The following is a 22,933-nucleotide window of genomic DNA, read 5'->3' as shown; positions in this document are numbered from 1 at the left end:
GACGTGTTAGCCATATTTTAAAGAACTAAGATTTGCACCCAGGTCTGGCAGCCTTGCAAGCTCAGGAGGTTCCACAGCCCTCGACAGCACTCAGGAAGATGGGGTGGGCTCTGCTATGCACTGCCGGGGGAGAAATTCGGGGATTACGTTAATGTCAGTCCAAACAAATATATTAGAAATAGAAATTCCTGCTTGTCTTAGGCGTGTTTGGTTGTAAGAATGAGAAACCAAACTGTGTGGAATAGGAATGGTGCTTAGCTAACAATACCTGAAAAACAAGGGCTTCAACAGATTAGGAGTGGATTATTCAATAATAATAATAATAATAATAGCCAACCCTTACCCGACGCCTACTTTGTGGCAGGTACTGATCTCAGCCTGTTAGACAAAATAATGCATTTAATCTTCCCAGCAACTCTGTGAGGGAGGTGTTATTATTCTCTGCATTTTACAGACAAGGAACAGCACAGATGTGTGATGGTCAAACATGGGAAAGATGCCTAGAGGTAGGCAGACCAGGGCTGATTCTGTCAGCAGCCCAGGTTCCATCTGTCTTTCTGCACCATGATCCTTACCACGTGGCTAGAGGTGCCCCAGAGCTGCGAGGCTGTCCTATCTGCAGGCCAGGCGGGAAGGGAGCCGTCTCGGCCAGTTCCCTGCAGGTCCCACATGACTTCCTGGTGCATCTCACTGGGCACTGGATCTGGAAGGCCGGGATGGGCCCCTGAGCAGGGCACCTGCCCCCACCGCACCCTCACTGAGGCACTGGCTCCCATAGGAAGCAGGAAGGTGAGAATGGACACCAAGGAGGCAGCACTGTGGAGGTGACTCGTGGTCTGACACAACGCCAAAGGGCTTGAGCAAAAACAGGGACTCTGATTACAAGGATCTGGGCGAGGGTGGCTCATGGAAGCAGAATGTAGTCAGACCTCAGGAAAGGGCTAGAACTGGGAACTGGAAGGCTGCCAGAGGGTCTCTGCTCTCTCCTGTCACTGGTCTCTGTCTTCAGATTGCTTCTGCTCCCAGATTCCTCTACAAAGACTGACTTGACCCGATGAGGGGTGGGGGTGAGCAGTGTACAGCCAAGTGGCTTGGAAGAGCATCCAATTGGTCTGTTTTGTCCACTTGACTTCCCTTGGGGCAGCAGCTGTGGTGGGATGGGAAAAAGGTACCTGTAAGGCCCTTTGACGTGTGGATGGAGGGGAGATCATTTCCAAGGATGGGGACTTCCTGGGAGATGGGAAGTCAGCCCCCACCCCAAGTATCTAGAAGAGTTCAGAGCCCCTGCAGCCCTCTCAGAAATGCGGGGATCTACCACTCTTCTTTCCTCTCCGTGGCACCCCCTGCTCCGCTGACGCCAGCAGGCCCATACTCATGGAGCCCTGACCATCTGCGCCCCACGTTCCAGCCCCGTTCCTCACTGCCTTGCTCCTTCTATCCCTCCCCTGCACCCCCGAGGGTCTACTGGCTTCCTAGCCAAGGGCAGAGGAGGTGTTGAAGGCGATGGCCAAACAGGCTAGGCACAGCCCCCGTGGGGTTCCTGACGTTAGTGCCGAAATGCTCACCTGAACAAAGGCCCTGCCTGCCTCCTCCCTCATCAGTGTTCGGTCTGCCTGTCTCTGGGTGACTTGCCCTGTGCATGTCAGTCGGCTGCTCAGGCTCTCTCATCCTCTCCTCCCCGCCTCACCGCAGTCCGGAATCCAGGTCCCGCCCTCCATCCTGGGCTGCATGCCCCTCCCTCCTCCTGAGACTGTGCTGGGGCCCAGGCGGACAGAGTGACATTAGTCTAGCAATTACTGATTCCAGAGGGACTTGGAGGACATATTTACATAAAAACCAGAATGTGATGGAAACTTCTGTTGCTGAAATTAGGTACTTTAAGGCCTGGGGCCTGGGGGAGGGGAAGGGGCCCAGGATGTGTTCATAATTCAGGCCCAGGAGCCGGATCTGATCACGGATCTGGTCACGCAGGGAGGGCCAGGCCCGGGGACTCTGGGGGGTGGCAGGGAGGCCTGGGAAGGAGTTGGGAATAATGGGGGGAGGGAGTTGTCATACCACTTTAGATGAGGGGCTGACAGGAAAAGCCCAGCTAAGGTCTAAAATGATGATATTGGCATACATGTTGAACATCACCCATTAGGTGTTAATATAGTCAGGATCCCCAGGAAACAGATGGCTCACTCAAATTGGGAAATGTGAGGGCAGTTTAATAAAGGAGCTGTTTACAAAGGTGTGGGAAGGGTTTGGGAACCATATGGGAAGGCTCAGTGTCTGGTACCCTAGGGCTGATAACGTGGGCCTGCACCCCTCAGCCTGAGGGAGGAAGGAGGGAGGGAGGGAGGGAGCGACTGTTGAAACCTGGAGGCAGAGAAACTGCAGGACCAGAGCTCCGGCTTCAGTGGAAGGATGCAGCCACTCACTCTGCTGCCTCCTTCCCCCCTCCCTCCATCCTTCTACCCATCTTCTGCCAGTGGCACCCAATGGCCAGAGGGAAGGACCCCTGATGCAGTCCAGGCACAGACCGGGGAATAACAGAGAGAGTGGAGGAACAAATAGAAGGCCTCCAGCACAAGCGTCAAAGGCCACTAGGAGTTTCCCCAGTCCTCCCTGCTCGCTTCCTTCGGGGCACCAGGATAGCTCTCTCTCTGATGCTCACTGTCAGCCAGCATTGTTCTAGGCCTTTCAAAGGTAGTACAGTCATCTCTTGGTATTGGGGGGGGGGATTGGTTCCAGGACCCCCCTCATACCAAAATCCTCAGATGCTCAAGTACCTTATATAAAACGGTGTGGTATTTGCATGTAACCTAAGTACATCCTCTGTACAATTTAAATCATCTCTGGGTTAATTATAATACATAATACAATGGAAATGATATGTAAATGGTTGTAAATACAATGTAAATGCTATGTAAATAGTTGCTGGGGGCATGGCAAATTCAAATTTTGCTTTTTGGAACTTTCTGGACTCTTTTTATCCCAAATATTTTTGCTCTGTTGTTGGTTGGATGTGGAACCTGCTGATAACGGCTAGCTATAACTCCCTTAACTTTGACAACTGCTGAGGGAGTTGATATTGTTATTCTCACTCCTAATTTGGGGAAACTAAGGCAGGGAGAGGGTAAGTGTTTTTCCCAGAGTGGCACAGCTGGTAAGGAGAAGGCTGGGATTTGAACTCAGGTTGACTGGCTCCAGAGGGTTGGCCCTGCCCTTTGATTTCTCACTCCCTTGAGACCAGTAATCAGTGTGAAGGAAAGAAGGTGATGGGCACCTAGACAGGATGGCAGTGCCAAGTCCCTTGCAGCAGGAAGAACCCAGCTTAGCACTGAGGAATGAGTTCCTGTGAGCGACTGTAAGAAAAATCGCCCCAGGGTTAAGTTTCGGCCATACCTCCCTCCTAGAGGATCTCTGCTCAGAGGGATGGCCAGGATCTCCTGGGGGAGGAGCAGAGAATTGAACCTGATGATGAAGGGATTAAACAGATGCTCTAGGGACTAACGGCCCATGGGCTGAAGGATTGGGCAGGGTAAGGGAGAAGGGGCTCTGTGAGGCATACAGTTGGGTATCTCCTGGAAGCCCTGCAGCAATGCCATGATAGGTGTTACCCTTTGTCACACACAAGTGTGGAAACTTAGGCAGGAAGAAAATCATCCTGCTGTAGTTTCTCTGGACCTGGAGTAATGTAGGGCAGTAGGGAGGGAAGAGAGAGGAGAGATTAGGACCAAAAAGGGTCTTAGACTGTGAAGGAACCCCAGGGCCTCTAGTCCCAGGGGAAGCTTGTCAGAATCACCTTTGGGATCACTCACCTGCTGGCCCAGGACTCCACCCTAGTGGAAGGGGTTCTGATTTGCTCCCATCTCTTCCGGGAATCTCTTCTCTAGTTCAACCTTTCATTTCACAGATAATGAAAGTGACACCATGGAGGTCACTCAGTGAGGGATGTGGAGTCAGCAGGACTTGGTGACACATTGGATGGACGAGGGAAGGAGAGAGGTGGGAACTGACTCACAGAGGGTCTGAGTCAGGCTCCAGAGGAATGGTTGGGCTGCTCCAAAACTAATTTTTAAAAGATTTTGAAAGTTTTATTGAATAGGTTTTATTAAACATAATATTCAAAAACAAAAATAATATGAAAGGGTATACATTGAGAAGCCTGGATCACCATTTTGCTACTTTTAGGTAACCTTTCTTAAAAAAATTAGTTTTGAAATGGAACCTAATTAAACTTATAAGCTTTTGCAAAGCAAAGTAAACTATAAACAAAACGAAAAGACAACCTATGGACTGAGAGAAAATATTTGCAAACAATTTGACTGACAAGGGCTTAATCTCCAGAATAGCTCATACAACTCAATAACAAAAAAACAAACAACCCAATCAAAAAATGGCAGAAGACCTAAATAAACATTTCTCCAGTGAAGACATACTAATGGCCAATAGGCACATGAAAAATGCTCAGTATCACTGATTATCAGAGAAATGCAAATCAAAACTACAATGAGGTATCACCTAACACCAGTCAGAATGGCCATCATTAAAAAGTCCACAAACAATAAATGCTAGAGATGGTGTGGAGAAAAGGGAATCCCCCTACATTGTTGGTGGGAACGTAGTTTGGTGCAATCATTATGGAAAACAGTATGGAGCATCCTTCAGAAACTAAAAATAGACTTACATATGAGCCAGCAATCCCACTCCTGGGCATATATCTGGAGGGAACTCTAATTTGAAAAGATACATGTACCCCAGTGTTCATAGCAGCACTATTTACAATAGCCAAGCTATGGAAACGACCTAAATGTCCATCAACAGAGAACTGGATAAAGAAGTTGTGAGTCTATAAATATATATAATGGAGTACTACTCAACCTAAAAAAAGAATAAAATAAAGCCATTTGTAGCAACATGGATGGACCTGGAGATTGTCAGACTAAGTGAAGTAAGCCAGAAGGAGAAAGAAAAATACTATATAATATCACTTAAATGTGGAATCTTAAAAAAGTTACACAAATGAACTTATTTACAAAACAGAAACAGACTCACAGACATAGAAAATAAACTTATGGTTACCTTGGAAAAAGGGAGGAGTTGAGGGATAAACTGGGAGTTTGGGATTTGCATATACTAACTACTATATATGAAATAGATAATCAACAAAGTCCTACTGTATAACACAGGGAACCATATTCAATACTATGTAATAGCCTATAATGAGAAAGAATATGAAAAGTAATATATATATATATATGTGTGTGTGTGTGTAACTGAATCACTATGCTGTACACCAGAAATTAACACATTGTAAACCAACTACACTTCAGTAAAATTAAAAACATTTCGTTTTGGCTTATTTTTACACTGTATAATAATGCGAATACAAGCAATTTCTACCCTCTTTTTTACACGAAAGGTAGCACGCTATTACACTGTTCTGCACCTTGCTTTTTTCACTTAATATACCTGGAGATTTCCCCTTAGCAAACATCCAGATAAAAAGCCCATTCTTGTCTGGAGCTGTAGCATATTCCATTGCAACCATACGCATGGCTTATTGAAGCAGTCTCCAGGGACTGGAGATTTGGTTGTTCCCTGTCTCTTGCTATCTCAGAAATGTCACAGGAATGACCTTGTGCATAAGTCACTTTGCACGTGTGCAGGTGCCCTTGCATCCTATTTTTGTTTCTTAACTAATTGTGGTGAAGGAGCAGGTTTTACTTTTCAATTTACAATCTGTCATGGATGGATGCTTACGTAAAGCTCAATAAAAGTGAACTCCTTGAGAAGTGAATTTGGGGAAAAAAAACCTAAGCAATATACAAGCCCACAGATTTTGTTATTAGATCCAATAGATGTAAAAATGACTGTCAAATTACTATAAAGTTTTTTTTAAAACACTCTCCAAATTCTTCATTTATCTTCCCACAGAGTGGTCCCAGCTTGTGGGTCGACACTGGTCCAGGGAACCACACTTCGAGGGGCACTGATTTAGACTCCCAGAAATTAGACCAAAGGGTAAATGCCTTTATTGCTTTGCCAGATTTTGCAGATCCCTCTCCATGAGGTTGTGCCATTCTCACACCCACCAGCAGTCAATGAGCATGCCCCTTTTCCCACAGCCTCCCCAAGACTGTGTCGTCCCACTTGGATTTGTACTAAACTGTTAGATGATCAGTACTATCTCAGCCCAAGGTTTAATCTGCATTGCTCTTATTGTGAGTGAGAATAGCATCATTCATATTTTTAAGCCCTGTTTATATTTATATTCTTTGCCATTTTTCTACCAGATGGTTGGTCTTTTTCTTCTTGATTCTCAGGGTTTCTTTATGCATTAGGAATATTAGCCCTTTGTCTCTGACCTGAACTGCAAATCTTTTCCCCTGTTTGTCATTTACCTTTTGGTTTTGCTTGATTTGTTTTGGGGTGGGGGAGGGAGCATGCAGAAGTTTGTGGGGTTTATGTGGTTAAATATGTCGATCTTTTCTTTAATAGCTTCTGGATTTTGAGTCATGGTTCTCCACTCCACAGTTACAAAGAATTCTGCCCATATTTTCTTCTAGTACTTTTACGGTTTTATCCTCAACATTTAAATCTTTCATCCAGTGGAATTTTTCCTAGTTGGTGTGAGTTATAGATCTAAATTTATCTTTTTACAAATGGCTACCCACTTGTCCTAACTCCATTTATTAAGATCCCTAAGATCCCACCTTTATCATTAAAATGAATTTTAAACCATTTGGGATCGTAATAGAAAAAGCACTATAATTTGTCAGCTTTGTCCAGAATACATTACAAGGGAAATTAGCTTTCAAGATATGATCTATAACTTCACATTCCTGGAGCAAACCCTTAAGTATCATAAATAAAATACAAATTTATTAAAACAAACAAATAAACAAACAAATCCCGTGGGCCCACTGCCAGCCATGGAGGAAATCGGGAGAGGCGGGCATCACCGACAGAGTACATGGTGAGAGTGAGTGTTTGCATTTCAGGTCTTCCCCCAGCCGGCCTCCGGGAGCCAGGACCGCGGAGGGGCCCACCATGGTGTTCCCTGGGCCCCTGGCTGTCACCTTGCTCCCACCCAGCCTCACACTGCTGCTAGTGCACCTCGCCAGCTCCCAGGACGTCACCAGTGAACCCAGCAGTGAGCAGCAACTGTGCTCCCCAAGGGAACACCCCATCGTGGCCTTTGCAGGTGAGAGCCGCTTCCCTCTCTGTCCTTTTTGGCAGTGACTATGTCCTGAAGGACTTAGGTGGAACCTCTGCAGGGTCTCTCCGGCTATTGAAAGTCCCAGGATGCTCATGTCCTATAGGGTACAGAGACTCTTCCTTTGGGATAGGTGTAAGAAGGATGGGCAGCTGAGAACTGGGGGGATCTGATTCTAGTCTCCAGACAATTCATTCAGGGGAAAGAAGAGGGGAGGGAAGGGTCTTTCTCTGAAACACCTTTGCTGCAGAATGAGTTTGTGGCTGCCCTGGGTGGAGTGGCCAAGGGTTGGTCTAGCTCTTCTGGAAGCGGAGCTCTATTTCTTGGCTTCCCTGGGGAAGAATGAGGATGACTCACTCATTAGGAAGTGTCTGGAGATCTCTGGAAAGCTTCCTTCTGCCCTAAGATGGCTGCAGGGATGCCCATCTTTGGGGCCCTGGGAACCCCCAGGGAAAGGGACCTTGGCGACTAATATCTCCTTCTGTCAAGGCAGGGTGTGAGAGTGTCCTATTAAAGTCTCTCCCAAACTGGGGTTTGTGAATCACTGGACATATTCTGAGGGGCCCATAAGTTCTTGATAAAGAGTTTCTAAAATTAGCATCTACATTTGATGATAATGTAAAAACAAAACACAAACACCGTAGTGCCCCACGTGTTCTCCCACAGCCTGTTAGCCAGTTTGGCGATCGCTGGGGGTGTTAGGACCACATCCACACTTCAGGATTCATCACCTAGGTGGCAGCTCATACTGGGATCTGCAGATGTGGTCTCAGGGGTTCCCAGGTTCTTAAGTATGATCAACAGCTATCCAATTTCCTCTCCACTTTAACCCTGGCAGCAAGGCAGGGCAAGGACTACCACCTCTGTTTACCACTGAGAGGGCTGAGGTGTAGATGGTTGGAGGGACTTGTCAGAGCCAGGCCTCAATGCCAGTGTCCTGACTCTGTCCGTGCACTCCCCACTGCAGAGTGACCAAGTGCTCCTCCCTCAGGTGCCCCCATAGCCCATCCTCTGCGACTCCACACAGCCAGCTGAGAAGGGCAGTAGGGAAACCAGAATGGAAAAGTGAATCCATGAGACCAAGGCTGGCCCGGGACTTGGGGGATGGGAGGCAGTATGGATAGGAGTTGGGGACGGCGAGCTGGGGAGGCTGGGGGCCTTTCAGATGTTCGGCCTTCCCAGCTGTGGGCTGGCTCCTGTCTCAGGGAGGAGGGTTTGCAGCTGTCTTCTCTGTGCTGTCTTGTTTGAGCTGGGATCTGAGGCTTTGAAGGCTTAAGTGGATTAAAGGAAATTAGCAATGTCCTTAAGCCTGCAAAACGCACGCACACCCTCAGACTTCTGATGGCTCCTGAAGTGCTGGTGGCTGTCACTGAAGGGGAGGGCCAAGGGGTGGGGCCCTGAGAACCATCCTCCTCAGGTGGGGGCCCCCTTCAGCAGCTCCTAATGAACTATTTCATCTCAGGGGCTTTGCTGGGGCCCTTTGGCCTGGCTGCTTCTAGCGGCAGGACCATGGAAGGAGAGCAGGGGAATCCCTGTCTCCCAGCTAGGCTGGTCTGTACTGGAGCAAACTGGGTGGTGACGGGAGGAGGGTGAAGAGCCGGAAGATGTGTTCCTTGAGTGCCTGTCTTCCTTGACACCAGTTCAAACCTCCAGGTATAAATCACTTGAGTGAAACTGACTTCTTACTCCTCCCTCTTTCAGAAGGTAGGAATGGGGCTCAGAGTGACATAGGCAGTTGACAAAGTGTAACTAAGGAATCCTCTAAGCCCCGGGCAAGCGGAGATGGTCCCTCATCCTAGGCGGACAGCTCTGGAGGGTGGTGTCATCTCAGCTTCTCTGGTCAGCACATTTTTCCTTTTGCCACAGCTTGGCCTTTCTAGGTGGCAGGCAGAAGCCAGTATGGAGTTAACACTGGCAGTGGTTAATCCACAAAGTGGGTAGTTGAATTGACTATAATTAAAATCACAGATGCGTCATAGAGAATGTCATTTTTCTCTTAAAGTCGCCGTCCAAAGCCTTCACTGCACACGGAGCTCAGAACGTGCTTGGTGTTTTAACAACAGCCTTCCCTCTGGTCCTCTTTGCCTGTTTAATAAGAGGACACTGGCTCCCTTCCCAAGACGGCTCCCCCAGGATCACGGCACTGCGCCCGCGGAGTCTCCCCCCTCACTCCTTCCTTCTTGCCCTTGTCAGTCACTTTGGGGTAAGGGAGAGTGACAGAAACTGGAAGGGGCCACCTCCTACTGCCCCATCCTCACCTCCCACTGTCATCCTGGCTTCTGCCCTGTTTCCTTTTCCTCTCCCCTCCACCCTAAGAAAGGGCCAGAGTGAAGGTGGAGCAGAGTCATCTCCAGATGAAATTTCTCCTACTTTGCTGCAGAGCCATCGTGCCACCTCTTCCCCTGTTCAGCTGCCTACATCTGGAATACCCCTGTTGGAAGGGAAGAAGGGGGTTAAACTGTGACCCAGTTGCTACTCTTGGGGAGCACCCTGTGTGCTGGGGACAGGCAACCCTCTCACCCTGACTTCTTCCCCTCACAGAGAACAGATGAGCACTTTCAGAGTGACAGAAACACACAATGTGAATGGAACGGGAAGGGTAAAGAGAGTGTGGAACAAAATAAGATCAGGGTGGAGAGCTTATAATCCAGGAAGGCTTCCTGGAGGAAGAGGACCCTTGTCTTAGTCTCTAAGGTAGGATGATATCCTACCAGGATTTCCAAACGTGGCCCTTAGGTCAGCTAAAAACTCTACCTGACTCCAGATTCACGCCTTATACTGAGATTGCTCAGATGCCATTGCAACTTCATGACAATTCTTGCCAATAGTCATCTGCTGAGGGCAGAGGCAGACACAAGAGGTTTGCTTCATTTTGCTGCAGCATTTTCTTCTTTTTTTAATTGTGCATATCACACTTTTTTTGAAAAACATCCAACTCACAAAACCTTCAGTTCTCTGCGGAGCGATTAAGTCTTTTCCTGTCATGCAGAAATGAAGGGCTGCTTTTACTCTGTAATGCAGGGATAATGAGCAATGATTTATTTCCCTTAGATTACACACACACACACACATTTGTGCACACATGCACGCACACACTCACTCCTCTGGCCATTCTGGAAGCCAGTCACTAATGCACTGTGGGGAGAAAGCACAGGGCCTCTCACATTTCCCCCTCATCTTTCCCATATCAGCATGAAACTTCCTCTGCCCCACAGCACTCTCATTACTAGTCAGTTCCCTCCCATCCATGAGGAAGGGGCTGAGGGAGAGCTATTAGGGGGCTGTGAGCCACGGTGGGGGAAATAGGCTTCCAGCTGGAGGGCAACAGGGAAAGTCAGCTGGGCGCTGTTCCCTAGACCACTGCCCCATCCATCCGGAGTGCTACAAGGGCTCCTCTCTGCCCACCCAGTCCCCATGAAAGACTTTGGCCTTGGCTGGGAAGATCCTTCCTTGGAGACAGATGGACACTTCCTACTCACCCTCCATTTCTTCCACCTCTGTGTAGCTTTGTCTGAAAACTTGATTCTTCTTATACAGAAAGGAGTTGAGGATTATTTGTACATTCATTCAAATACTTCCAGGTGCTGGACAGAGCCTAGAGATCCAAGAAGCAAGATCTTCCCTGTCCACCAGGGCAAACTGCCAGGTTAGACACCCAGGCAGATGGAGGCTTTGATGACAGTCAAGTAGAGGTATATGGGAGCCCTTTACCTTGCATGAGGGAGTCAGGGAAGGCTTCTTGGAGGAGGTGGGGTGGGGATGGGGGCAAACAAGAACTGTTCATCGAGCAGGAAGAGAAGTGCAAAGGTCTACAGGTTCCTGTGGGATAGATCTGGAGACGTGCACCACAGTCTGGTTGAATGTAGCTGGGGTGGAGGGTTTGAGGGGGGAATATATGAGCTGAAACATCATTCTTTTAGTGGATCACTAAATAATTTATTTGTCAGGCATTCTACCTCGAAGGACACTGGAACCAGAACCCAAAGGCCTTCACAGGAGTTGGGATTTTTCCTAGGGGCAACTAGGAGCTATTAAAGGGTTTTAAGCTGAAGAGTGACATCAGATTTGCATTTTAGAAAGACTGCTTGGTTGCCATGTGGGAAATGGACTGGAGGGGCAGGAGTGGAAGCCAGGCCAGTTAGGATGCTGTTGGCACTAGTCTAGGCAAGAGATGATGGTGGCTTGGTAGGGGGATGGAGTACAGAGGGCAAGATGGACGGATTTCAGGACAGTGTGGAGATAGAACAGACAGGGTTTGCCAGTGTGTTTGGTGTGGCTGTTGAGGGTCTCGGGAGTCAAGGATGATTACAGGTCTCCCTTTGGGCAGCAAAGGGGGCAACTGGAGCCCTCCTCTGAGCTAGGGAACAAAGCAGGAGCTTTGTTCACTCCCTGTCCCCTAACTGGCTACTCACTGAGCTGGTGGAACCCAGGTCTCTGGGGTGCCTCCTGCCTCACCACAGCCTGACGGCAGCCCTGATGGCAGCCCTTCCATTCTTGGGTCCGATGCTGGTGCAGCTGGGGTCCCTGGTCCAACAGTAACCGAACGGCTGCCTCTCCCTCCCCTAGATCTGAAGCCATGGGTCTCTAACTTCACCTACCCTGGAGCCCGAGATTTCTCCCAGCTCGCTCTGGATCCTTCCAGAAACCAGCTCATCGTGGGAGCCAGGTAATGAGGTGTAGGAGGGGTGGGTCCAGGACTGGGGGAACCAATTCTAAGTGAATTGGGTGGAGGGAATATTATTTGGGACGACCCACTGTGGGCAGACACACAACCTGGGCCAGGCCCTCTGTGTGTCTGAATATCTGTCCTCCACAGAAGGAAGCATTCCTGGGGAGTGGTGGGGAAGGGTGGCAGGGAAGCGACCTCTAGACCTTCAGATCCCAGCAACCCACGTTCCTCAGTGTCCGGCAATTATTGAGGGCAGGAATGCCCACTGGCGACCTCCTAGCCCCTGTCCCTGCCATGCTGCCAGGACTGGCCTTGCTAGTGTCCTCCCTGGGAGCTTGGTGCAGAAAAGGTGCCCAGGAGCCCCCTGCTGGCCAGCTGGTTGCCTGCACCGGGGACACGGGACATGTGCTGCTTTTATGAAGGACCTCACTTCCCTGTTGTTGCCTGACCTCGGTTAGCTCCACTGTCCAGCTCTGCTATTCAAAGGATAACACGCTCTAGGGAGGACTTGTGGAGACTTTATGGGGTGGAGTAGGAGAGAATTCTCACAAAATCAGAGACCGTCAGCTCTGCTATTGAAGGGAGCTTAGAGATGATCTGCTCCAGTGGGTGTCAAAGAGTGGTCCCGCATCCACAGCACTGGGGACCTTGTTAGAAATGCAGGTTCTTGAGCTCCACCCCCGACCTGCTGAATCAGAAACTCTGGAGGTGCAGCCCAGCAACCCGTGTTTTAACAAGCCCCCTAGGTGAACCTGATGCACACTGAGGTTAGAGAAGCGCTGGTCTGATCCAACTACCCTCGATTTAAACATGAGGAAGCAGAGGCTGGAGAGGGGAGGGTGACCTTCCCAAGATCATGTAGCAGAAAATGACAACAGAATCTGGGGACTAGAACTCAGGTCCCCTAGCCTCGGGGCTAGAGTTTTTTCTGCCAACCCATGTTACCACCTCCAACTATGCTGGAAGCTCTCCACCCGTAGGGGTTCTGATTCAGCAGGTCTGGGGTGGGGGAGGGTAGCCACTGGGTTGGCACCTCCAGGCTACACTATATGGCTGACTGCCCTTGACTTCTGGACTTTCCTGAGTGCCCTCACCCCTTCATTTGCCATGTGAAAAGGAGGCAAGTCAAGGACAGAACTCTGGACCAGATGAGCTGCATTCTTATCCTAGGTGATCTTGACCTTTGAGCCTCAGTTTTCTCGTCTGTAAAGTCTGAGTCACCATCTCTGTGCTGCCAACATCACAGGGCTTTTAGGAAGCTGGGGCTAAATGCATTTTTTTTTTTTAATTTTGAAATTAACCTATTTTGCATCAGTGATGTGTGTTATGGTATAACATTCAGAAGGTACAAAAGTGAAAAGCAGGGCCACCCTCATACGCCAAGCGGAGCTCCTCATTTGGAGGCATGCCCTGCAGTGAGTTTGTGTATCCTCTCAGAGGTAATCTCTACATGCGCAAGTGTACCAGAGTCGAGACCTTATTTTCCCAGCAAAGAGAGTAATTGTTTTACTGTTTATTTTGAGATAATCATAGAATTACATGCAGTTATAAGAAATAATAGAGGAGGGGAGAGAGTATATAGCTCAAGTGGTAGAGCACATGCTTAGCATGCAGGAGGTCCTGGGTTCAATCCCCAGTTCCTCCTCCAAGAATAAATAAATAAATAAACCTAATTACCTCCTCACCAATCATCATCATTATCCTCCTCCTCCTCCTCCTCCTCCTCCTCCTCGTCCTCCTCCTCCTATCCTTATACCCCTCACCCAGTTCCCCCCAGTGATAACATCCTGCATAACCACAGTACAACGTTACAGTCAGGAAGCCAACACTGATTCCACCCTTCTACCTGATTCAGAGCCCACCAGTTTTACATATGTGCTTTTTAAAATCCTGATGCCTTTGAGATAAGTCAGAGAAAGACAAATACTGAATGTTATCATTTATATGTGGGATCTGAAAAGATAAAATAAACGAATGAATATAACAAAACAGAAACAGACTCACGGATGTAGAGAATGAACTAGTGATTACCAGTGAGAAGAGTGCTGTGGGGAGGGGCAAGGTCAGGGTAGGGGATTAAGAGGTACAAACTACTGTGTATAAAATAAATCAGTTACAAGGATATATTGTAGAGCACAGGGAAATAGAGCTAATATTTTATAATAGCCTTAAATGGAGTATAGTTTATAAAAATTTTGAATCACTAAGCTGTACACTTGGAACATACAATATTGTAAATCAACTATACCTTAAATAAATAAACAAACAAACAAATATATAAATGAAATGCCTTTGCTCTGAATCTCATGGAAGTGTTTTGAAAGCTGCCATTCATTCCACACCTGCCATGTGCCAGGCACTATTTCATGTACCACATGTGTAGTAAAACATCTAAAAAGGTCCAGTCAATGTTGTAAATCAGGCACAGAATAAATCATGTAACCTTCACAGTAACCCCAGGCAGTAAGCTCTACGATTATCCCCGCTGTCCGGACCAGGAGTCTAAAATGCAAGAGGGCAAGCCTCCTGCCTGTGTTCACACTGCTCCCGATCTGCGTCCTCCCCTACACATGGGGAGGCGTCCCTGGGCCTGGGTCCTCGAGCCTGGCTATATCCGCAGAGAACAAGGAGCAAATTGGTCCTGGACCGGGTCCCTTGCACCCCTTACAGCAAATGAAGTGGGTCCTCAGTGTCTACCTTCTGCCCTTTTCTGTAGGAGCTTCTTTCCTTCCTCCTTCTCTTCTGCTTGACATTCCTCTCCCTTCTTGGTGACCCCCTGGGCCTCTGGAATTCAGGCTAGGGAAATCTTTTATTCATTTTTACCCCACTTTATTCCATAAGGGGTTTAGGGTGGATCAGGCTACAGAGATTTCTCTCTGTTCTCATCTCCCAGAAGAGCAGACGTGGATGTTGTGATGAATGATTTTTGATGGGATGAAAATGAAGAAAGTGATGCAATGTTTCCGCTAATTTTTTAAAGCTGTGAGCAGATGCCTGTGTTACCTGAGCGGACAGCTGGGGCAGAGCCACATGCTGGAGCCCATCTGTCCTTAGGTTAAGGGGCCGGGGGTTGGGGGGTGAGCCCTGCTGAGGACCTAGGGAGGGTCAGGGGAAGGGAGGGGCCTGAGAAGGAGGAACCACAGAGGCCTGGAGCCAAGGTCACCCGGTGAGGCCTGCCGAGACAGCAGAGCAGCCGAGTGGGTCCTGGGCCTGGAGCCAGAGGTGTCTCCTTCAGGCCCCCGGATCCACTCAGCAGGGCCCCTCCTTCTCTTTCTGGCCCACTCCACAACCTTTCCCCTCGTTTCTCAGGACAGCTGAGATAGGCCAGAACTTTCTAAAGCAATTATTCCTAAAAACTTCAAGAACTGAAAGAAACGGCCAAAAGAAGATGTACGAAGGAAAGAAAATTCTTCGGGAAAACCAAGACTTCACATCTGCTTGACATTACCTCTGCCTTTTAACGCACATCACCCTGCCCCGTCCTCACAGCCCTGTGAAGTAAGAAAGACAGACGTTAGTTTCTCCGCTTTACAGAGGTGGACACTGAGGCCCCCAGAGGCCCCTCAGCAAGCGACGGAGCTGGCATTCTTCCTGTCTCTGCCGCGGGGGCTCCTCTGTGAACCTGCAGTCACTTTCCTGTGGCTCCTTGCCCTGGGGTCCTGCCACCCTCCGAGTCCATGCACAGTGGCCTCGTGACTCCAGAGTCCAGGCAAAGCGATTTCGGCCTCACCTGACACTGAGAGTGCTCAGTAAGTGGGTGATAGTCATAGTGGTGCTGTCAGCATCAGTATTGTTTAAGGGTTTTTTATTTTTCTAAGACATTAAGGCTTTATTTTTTAGAGCAGCTTTAGGTTCACAGCAAACTTGACAGGAAGGCACAGAGATTTCCCATAGACCCCCCTGTCCTCACACACGCACAACTTCCCACACCACCACCATCCCCCAGCAGAGTGGTACACTTCGTACAACTGATGAACCCACATTGACACATCATTATTACCCAAAGTCCAGAGTTTACGTTAAGGTTCACTCTTGGTGTTGTACATTCTATAGGTTTGGACAAGTGTGATATTATGTAGTCATCATTATAGTATCTTATTGAGTGGTTTCAGTCTAAAAGTCCCCTGTGCACTGCTGCTCACCCGTGCCCCCCACTCTCACCCCCAGCGACCACTGATCTTTTAATGTCTCTGTAGTTTTGCCTTTTCCAGAATGTCATATAATGACATCATACAGTATGCAGCCTTTTCAGATTGGTGACTTTCACTTAGTGGTGTGTATTTAAGCTTGTCTTTTCCATGTCTTTTCATGGCTTAATGGTTCATTCCTTTTTAACACTGAATAATATTCCATTGTCTGAATGCACCAGAGTTTATTTATCCACTCACCTACTGAAGGACATTTTGGTTTCTTCCAAGTTTCGGCAATTATGAATAAAGCTGTTATAAACATCTGTGTGCAGGTTTTTGTGTGGACGTAAGTTTCCTTTTTTAAGGTTTTGGAGCAGAGGCTGAGCATATGATGACAGCAGAGTTTGAGGAAGACTAGCCTGGCTGCCCTGTGCAGGCGGAATTGGGGGAAAGGAAGTGAGGTGGCCAAGGGGTAATCTGGATAAGAGGAGACAGGTTGGTCCAGGGAGGTGGCCGTGGAAATGTCAGATTCAGAGTCATTGACTGCAGGAGGGACTGCGGGAGATGAGGGAGAAGACAGATCATATGATATCACTTATGTGTGGAATCTAAAAAAATGCCAAAAATGAACTTATTTTCACAACAGAAACAGACTCACAGACATGGAAAACAAACTTACGGTTACCAGGAGGAAAGGCGGGAGGGATAAATTAGGAGTTTGGGATTTGCAGGTACTAACTACTATATATAAAATAGATAAACAACAATGCCCTAGTGTACAGCATAGGGAACTATATTCAGTATCTTGTAATAGCCTATAATGAAAAAGAATATGAAAAAAAAAAAAGGAAAGCGACAGGACCCCAAGGGCCCAAGAGCTCCATGAGGCTTGAAGTTGAACAGAAACAGGTTCCACGGCTGGGAATGGGACAGGAGGTTCTGCCCTGGGCCTGCTGGGATGGTGGGGAGTAGAGACAGCATGGGCTTTGGAAGCAGAGGAGTCTGGGTTTCCATCCTACCTCCTCCACTTACTGTCTCTCTGACTTGGATCATTTACCTAACTTGTTTTCTCATCTGTAAAATGGAGTTTTCTCTCTGTCCTGCTGGGGTTGCTGTGCATAGTAAATGAGCTAGTGAAGGTCAAGCTCACCCTGGGGTCAGCCCACCATTGGCCCTCTGCTGTTGGCACCTTGTCCTGGCACCCGGTGAGGCAGGAGCCAGGAAGCTGCTTCCTGGGGACCTGCCTGCACAACCAGCTTGACTTACGATCTCCGTTTCTGTTTTCACAGGAACTACCTCTTCAGACTCAGCCTTGCCAATGTCTCCCTCCTTCAGGTACATTTGCTTCCCTTTCCTTGTAATTTCCCTGGTATTTGGGGGCTGGGGCCGGGGGCAGCACAAGGAGCAAGATTCAGAATTCAGCCCCTAGGGTTGAAAACAGGGGACCTGTGCTCTTCGCACTGGCCATGGACTCACCCTGGCTGTCAGGGTGACTGCTGGGAAGAGACTGGGAAGGGGGGCATGGCCGAGTAAACGGGGAGGCACACATGGGGCTCCTGCACTGCGCAGAGCTGCTGCTGAGGACAGGAGGGAAAGAGCACCAGAGCTACGTGTCCCTGTTTGCCTGGACTGAGGGGTCCCAGGATGCAAGGCTTTCAGTGGTAGAACCAGTACAGTGCTGGCAAACTGGAACTACTGGTCATTCTAAGTCCAGAGCCTGAAGCCACAGGAGGGTCTCTGGGTTTGTGCCTCAAGGGAAAGTGTGTCCCTGGTTCCTTTTTCAGCCTGGCCTGAGTGATCCCTGTTTGAGCTCAGCATTTTCACTGAGCTATGATTGATTTATTATCTGCTGCCAAGAAGGATTCCCCAAGCATAATTCCCTAAGTGCTTTGGGAGTCGTTTTAATGGGACTCCTTGATCCAGAACATTTATCCCAGATTGAGAAGCAGATGCCAGATCATTTCTGCAGAGGCTGAACATTCTAGAGAAAGGAAGGCCATCTCTTTGTCAATGAGGAGAGACCCTCAGTTCCTGTTTCCAGGGAGAGGCTTGCTGGTCCCCAGAGACCAAGTGTTCACTGAGCGCTCACTGTGTATCAGAAGTGAGCTAGGGGCAGAGGCGCTGTAAGACAAGCCAAGTCTCCAACCTCCAGGACTCACAGCACAGCCAGGAAAAGATGATGAATAATATGTAAAACCTAATTAGAGACTGGAGAGGAGTTAGTCAGGTGTTTGGAACAGGGTTTCACTGCAAAGGGCAGTCGGGGAAGGAGAGACCACCTTGATGAGCTGGTGTGACATTCTGGGCTGGTTTCTTCCAGCTGCAGCTGGACCTAGACCCCCCAGGGGCCGTTGCAGCTGGCAGCCACAGAAGAGGTATGAGGGAGCAGTAAAGCTGTGACCACCAGCAGGGAGGAACCAGGAAGAACTAGGGGAAACTGAAAAGAAATGCCATTCATCCATTTATTGGTACATCTATCCTCCTGCCCACACCCTTATTAGCCAACCTGCCCATTCATCCATCCAACCACCCACTTGATAAACGTTTATTGAATACCAACGAAAGGTTGGGTCCAGTCCCAGGCATGGTACTAAGCACCTGCGATCCAAAGGTAAATAAGACCCAGGCCCTTTGCCTGAAGGAGCAAGCATGTAAGAGGTCATAAGTGATTCCCTTTCCTGGATGGGAACCATGTGGCATGTTCCTGGGACCTGGGCTGGAGCAAGGAGGAGTCGTTCCTAGAGGCAGCTTCCCATGTCCTGCCAGTTCAGTCATAAGCAGCCCAACCAGAGCCTAGTTTCCAACTGGTATCCATGGAAAATGAAACCAAGATGCCAAACTCAGCAGGTCAGGGCCTGGAGGAAGTTGGTGCAGAGATGGTCCAAGGCAGGTGGAAGGAAGTGGATCCAGAGGTCCTGCTCTGAGCTCAGGGAGTTGGCTTTTTATTATGTTACCACAGTCTGCAAATGAAGGTCTTCTGGGAGCAATAAAGTGGCCAAAGGAGGGAAAAAGAGACAGATGCACAGAAATAATGAGAGTGCTGTGGGAAGCACATAGAAAGGGGTGTGTGCCAGATACAGTGGTGGCCCAGAGGCATGAAGAACCCCACCCCCTCAGGTTCAGCAGAGTCTGCAAAGGCTTCCCAGAGAGCTGCTCTTGGGCTGGAGCTTAAAGAATGGGGGTTGGACAGACAGCTAAGAAGGAGACACAGAGGTGTGAAATAGCATGGACCACCAAGGGGGCCATTGTGACCACATCATGGGGTGGGAGTGGGATAAATTTGGGAGACGAAACCCAGGAACAGAGAGAGGCTACATTGCAGAGGGTCTTCATTGCTGAGCAGAGGGGTCCCTATTTTATTGTGAAAGCAAAGAATTTTAAGCAGAGAAGTGGCATGAACAGATTCGGTGTACAGATCACCTGGCTCAGTGCAGAGAATGGATTTAGTGGAGGAGCTGGTTAGGAATAAGTGCAGTAATTTAAAGTGCAATAATTCAGGTGATTGATGGGGAGAATTAAACTAAGGCAGCAGAGAGGGGATGGAGACAAGACAGAGGAAGAGATCTTTAAGTGGCAGAATCACACAGGGCCATAGCATCACACAGCTCCAGGGAACACCAGGCACATTGTCTTCTTTATGAAGGTGACCCCTGGAGTTGGGGAAGCTGGCAGCCCTGGAGGGCTTAGTGAAGGCTTGGACCACAGTGATGCCATGTAGGTTTCTGGCTTGCAGAACTAGGTAGCATAAATAAGGGTAGGGGTGGAGCTAGACTGACTCTAGGCAGTTGTTCTCCCTTGATTGCTCACTAGAATCAGCAGAGAAGCTTTTAAAAGCACTGAAGCCTTGGTCTCACTCTCAGGGATGAGGGTTTAGGGTACAGTCAGGCACCAGGATTTTTAAAGACTCCCAGGTGATTCGTATGTGCAACCAGGTTTAGGAATCGCTATTCTAGGATGTCAAGAAGGCTTTTTCTGTGGATGCTGCCCAACTGGTTTGGCTTCCCCAAGTGTTCTTGACAGCTGACCTACAAGTCCCAAGTCCCATACCTTACCAGATGTTAGGACTCTCCATCTTGATGATGGGTCCTGGTATTTGGGTCATCCAGATCGGTGTGGATCTGGTCTCAGCCATGGGAGGGTACCTCTGCCAGCCCCATCACTTGTGCTCAGCCTCAGGATCTCTTCTGAAGGCCCTGCAAACCAACTACAAGTGCACCAGGAATTGGTTTTACCACCTTCCAGGGTATCTCTTAGGGGCCTGATCCCAGGAGTTCAGATTGGATTCTTTGTAATAGAACTAAGGAGAGAAATAAATATATTTCATGTCCACATCCCCACATCTCCACCTCCCCACCGGAGGGGGTACCACATGGCCACAAAGAGGAGAGAACGAGAGAAGTGGGAGTGGGCTGTCCAGCATCCCCTCGACTAGGCTGGAGGCAGACCTCAGCCAGTGGTCTCCTGGTTTTCCTCCTGGTGAGAAGGCCCTGTCTTTTGACCCTAAAAGCCAAGCTTCATCTACTGCTCCTCCATTGCCCTATCTGGAGCTTTGGGTCCCTCTTTATAAGCTTTCAGCCCACAGCATCTGCTATCACAAGTGGCTCACATCAACCAAGCACTGAAAATGAGCTTCACCACTTTGCCAACAGGAGGAGGCAGGGCCGAGCACCTCCACCACACCCCCAGCGCAGCTTCCTTTACTCTCCATACTGTGTGGAGTACCCACTGCAGTAACTCTCCATTACAGCTTACTGATCCTCCAACGTGGCTCGAGGGTATGATTTGACCAAACTTAAACCACGATGCTTTATTGATAGTTTAAATAATTAACATCCCTTAAAGAAAGAAATCTAAATGCAAACAGTTTATGCAAACCAGTATCCTTTACAAGGACTTCTGAGTACCTAATACCTATTAACAATTTATGTGTAACTGACTGTACTTCAACTTTTAAAAAAAGGCTGAGAAAAAAACAATTTATGTGAACTATTTCTTAAGGAAACTAGAAAAACCCAGCCCCCTTCCCAATTCTCCAAGCAGCAAGTGAAGAGAGATGCAGGTAGCAGCAGAGGGGGCAGGACATCAAATTAGCTCACCTGTGATAGTTATTTATCAGTGTAATTTAATAAACTTCTTTTGGGAAAGAAAAGGTAGCAAGTGGTTGACAGTGTTGAGGGGCTGCTGATGATAAGCTTACTTGGATTTGCCCACCAGGAGCTCATAAGTGACCTTTACCAGAGCAGTTCCAGGGGATGATGTGGCTAGAGGCTTCACTGCAGTGGATTTATGGTCTTGGGCTGCCACACGTCCTCCAAGTGCAGAAATGGGGACTGTTCTGCAACAGGACACATATAGGGCTTTGTTTGCGCCTGGACAGATGGTGAGGCTGATTCTGAGCTGTCTTCTAGTTATCTCCACATTGTACAAACTAGGCTGGCAGCATCAGAATTGTTTGAAATCGAAACTCTGCTAGTGGTGGACTTATCGCTCAGGAGATGTTTTAATTGTCTCAGGCATTGTCCCTGGTGTCCAGGGGAGTTGCTGAGTCTACAGGGAGGTTATCCAGTTCCAGGCTGTCTCCACTGCTTTTTCATATAACAGAGAACCATGCAGTTACTCTGTTAGAGATTGCCAACCTGGAATTTCTGGGACAGTCCTAGTTGAAAGCATTCTGCATGGCAGATTGATCAGTACATGTCTATCACTACTTCACATAATTCCACTAAGCGGATAGTGAGAAAATTTAAAAAGTATAGATCTGCAATGACAGAGAGAACAAAGGAGTGGAGACGAGACTAAACGCTTTCTGGGGAGATGGAAAGTGAATGGAGCAATCAGAAGTGATTTAGCAGAGCAGGACAGTTTACAGAGGGAGCTATGGCAGAAAAGCAAGATGACTCCCTAGAAGGCCTCAGAAATTGGAGTGTTGGGTATTGTGAAATGTGAGGATGAGGTACAAGGCTAAAAGGGGGAAATGGTTGAAATTATCTAAGTTGAGAGGTTGGAACCCAGATCTCTTGTCCGATCCCACACAGCAATTCCTTCCTCCATTTTACCCCTCCCCAACAAAAGAAGACTAAGACCCTTTCTTTAAAGACCCAATTGTTGAGGGTCCAAATTTGGAGACTCCAGGAAAGGTGAAATCACACTGATGGGGTTTGGCACTAGAACAGTGCTTCTCCTTTTTCTTCCTTTGTGTAATTTGTTTATTGAAGATACCTGGTGATTTGTCCTACAGAGTTTCCCACAATCCAAAATATGCTGATTGCAATGTGGTATAATTTAACATGTTCCTCTATTCCCTATATCATCTGTAAATTGATGGTTAGATCTAAAGACTTAATTAAATATAGATTCTGGCAAGATTACTTCATAGGTGTTATTGCGTACTTTTTAAAGAAATACATAATATCTGATTTTCTGTGTCTGTGTATGTGTGTGTTTGTGTGTGTGTGTGTGTGTGTGTGTGTGTGTGTGTGTGTTAGCACCATTGATGATGGTTTCCCAGGTCCATTAATTCTTTAGGTGTTACAATGTATTGGCTGGACTACTGTTAGGAGAAACTTCTCCTCATCTACTATTTGTTTACCCAATAATATGGTCATACAGGAGAGAGGCAGGATAAATGTTTGATACTCTGTCTTTATTCACCAGTTTTCAAATAATGAGCTGGTTTGGTAGTATCTGTCGATGATGATCAGAAAAATTTATTCTTTTATTATTATTATTATTACAGACTCATGGCTTTAAATATTGTTGATGTTTCAATCCATTGCAGTTATCTTTCATGACTATTCTCTTTCACCAGTAGGTGGCCTTTTCAAGTTGGCTTCTGGGTCCCATGACATGATGACCCTAGTGGTCTTTGATTGCTCCCTTGCTATTTGGTGTGAGTTGTCCCAGGAAGTCTGTACATTTCCTGCCCCAGAC

The 22,933-nt window shown here is 48.0% G+C and overlaps 1 protein-coding gene across 4 annotated transcripts in view; it reads left to right on the top strand.

Moving 5' to 3' along the window:
* SEMA5B (semaphorin 5B) overlaps window positions 1–22,933 on the top strand; it is a 121,643-nt gene that overhangs the window by 70,880 nt on the left and 27,830 nt on the right. For 3 of the 4 annotated variants that reach the window (XM_032480489.1, XM_032480494.1, XM_032480474.1), the window contains exons 2-4: window positions 6,990–7,192; window positions 11,771–11,870; window positions 17,293–17,338. In XM_032480489.1, coding sequence (XP_032336380.1) covers window positions 7,039–7,192; window positions 11,771–11,870; window positions 17,293–17,338 — 300 coding nt within the window. In that variant the 5' untranslated portion in view covers window positions 6,990–7,038. Of the gene's footprint in view, window positions 1–5,929; window positions 6,010–6,989; window positions 7,193–11,770; window positions 11,871–17,292; window positions 17,339–22,933 lie in introns of those variants that run through there. The other variant, XM_032480483.1, reaches the window with a different exon arrangement.

The sequence above is a fragment of the Camelus ferus genome, chromosome 1 (assembly GCF_009834535.1).
Source record: "Camelus ferus isolate YT-003-E chromosome 1, BCGSAC_Cfer_1.0, whole genome shotgun sequence".
Lineage (NCBI taxonomy): Eukaryota > Metazoa > Chordata > Mammalia > Artiodactyla > Camelidae > Camelus > Camelus ferus.
This window is presented reverse-complemented; position numbering and strand designations above follow the sequence as displayed.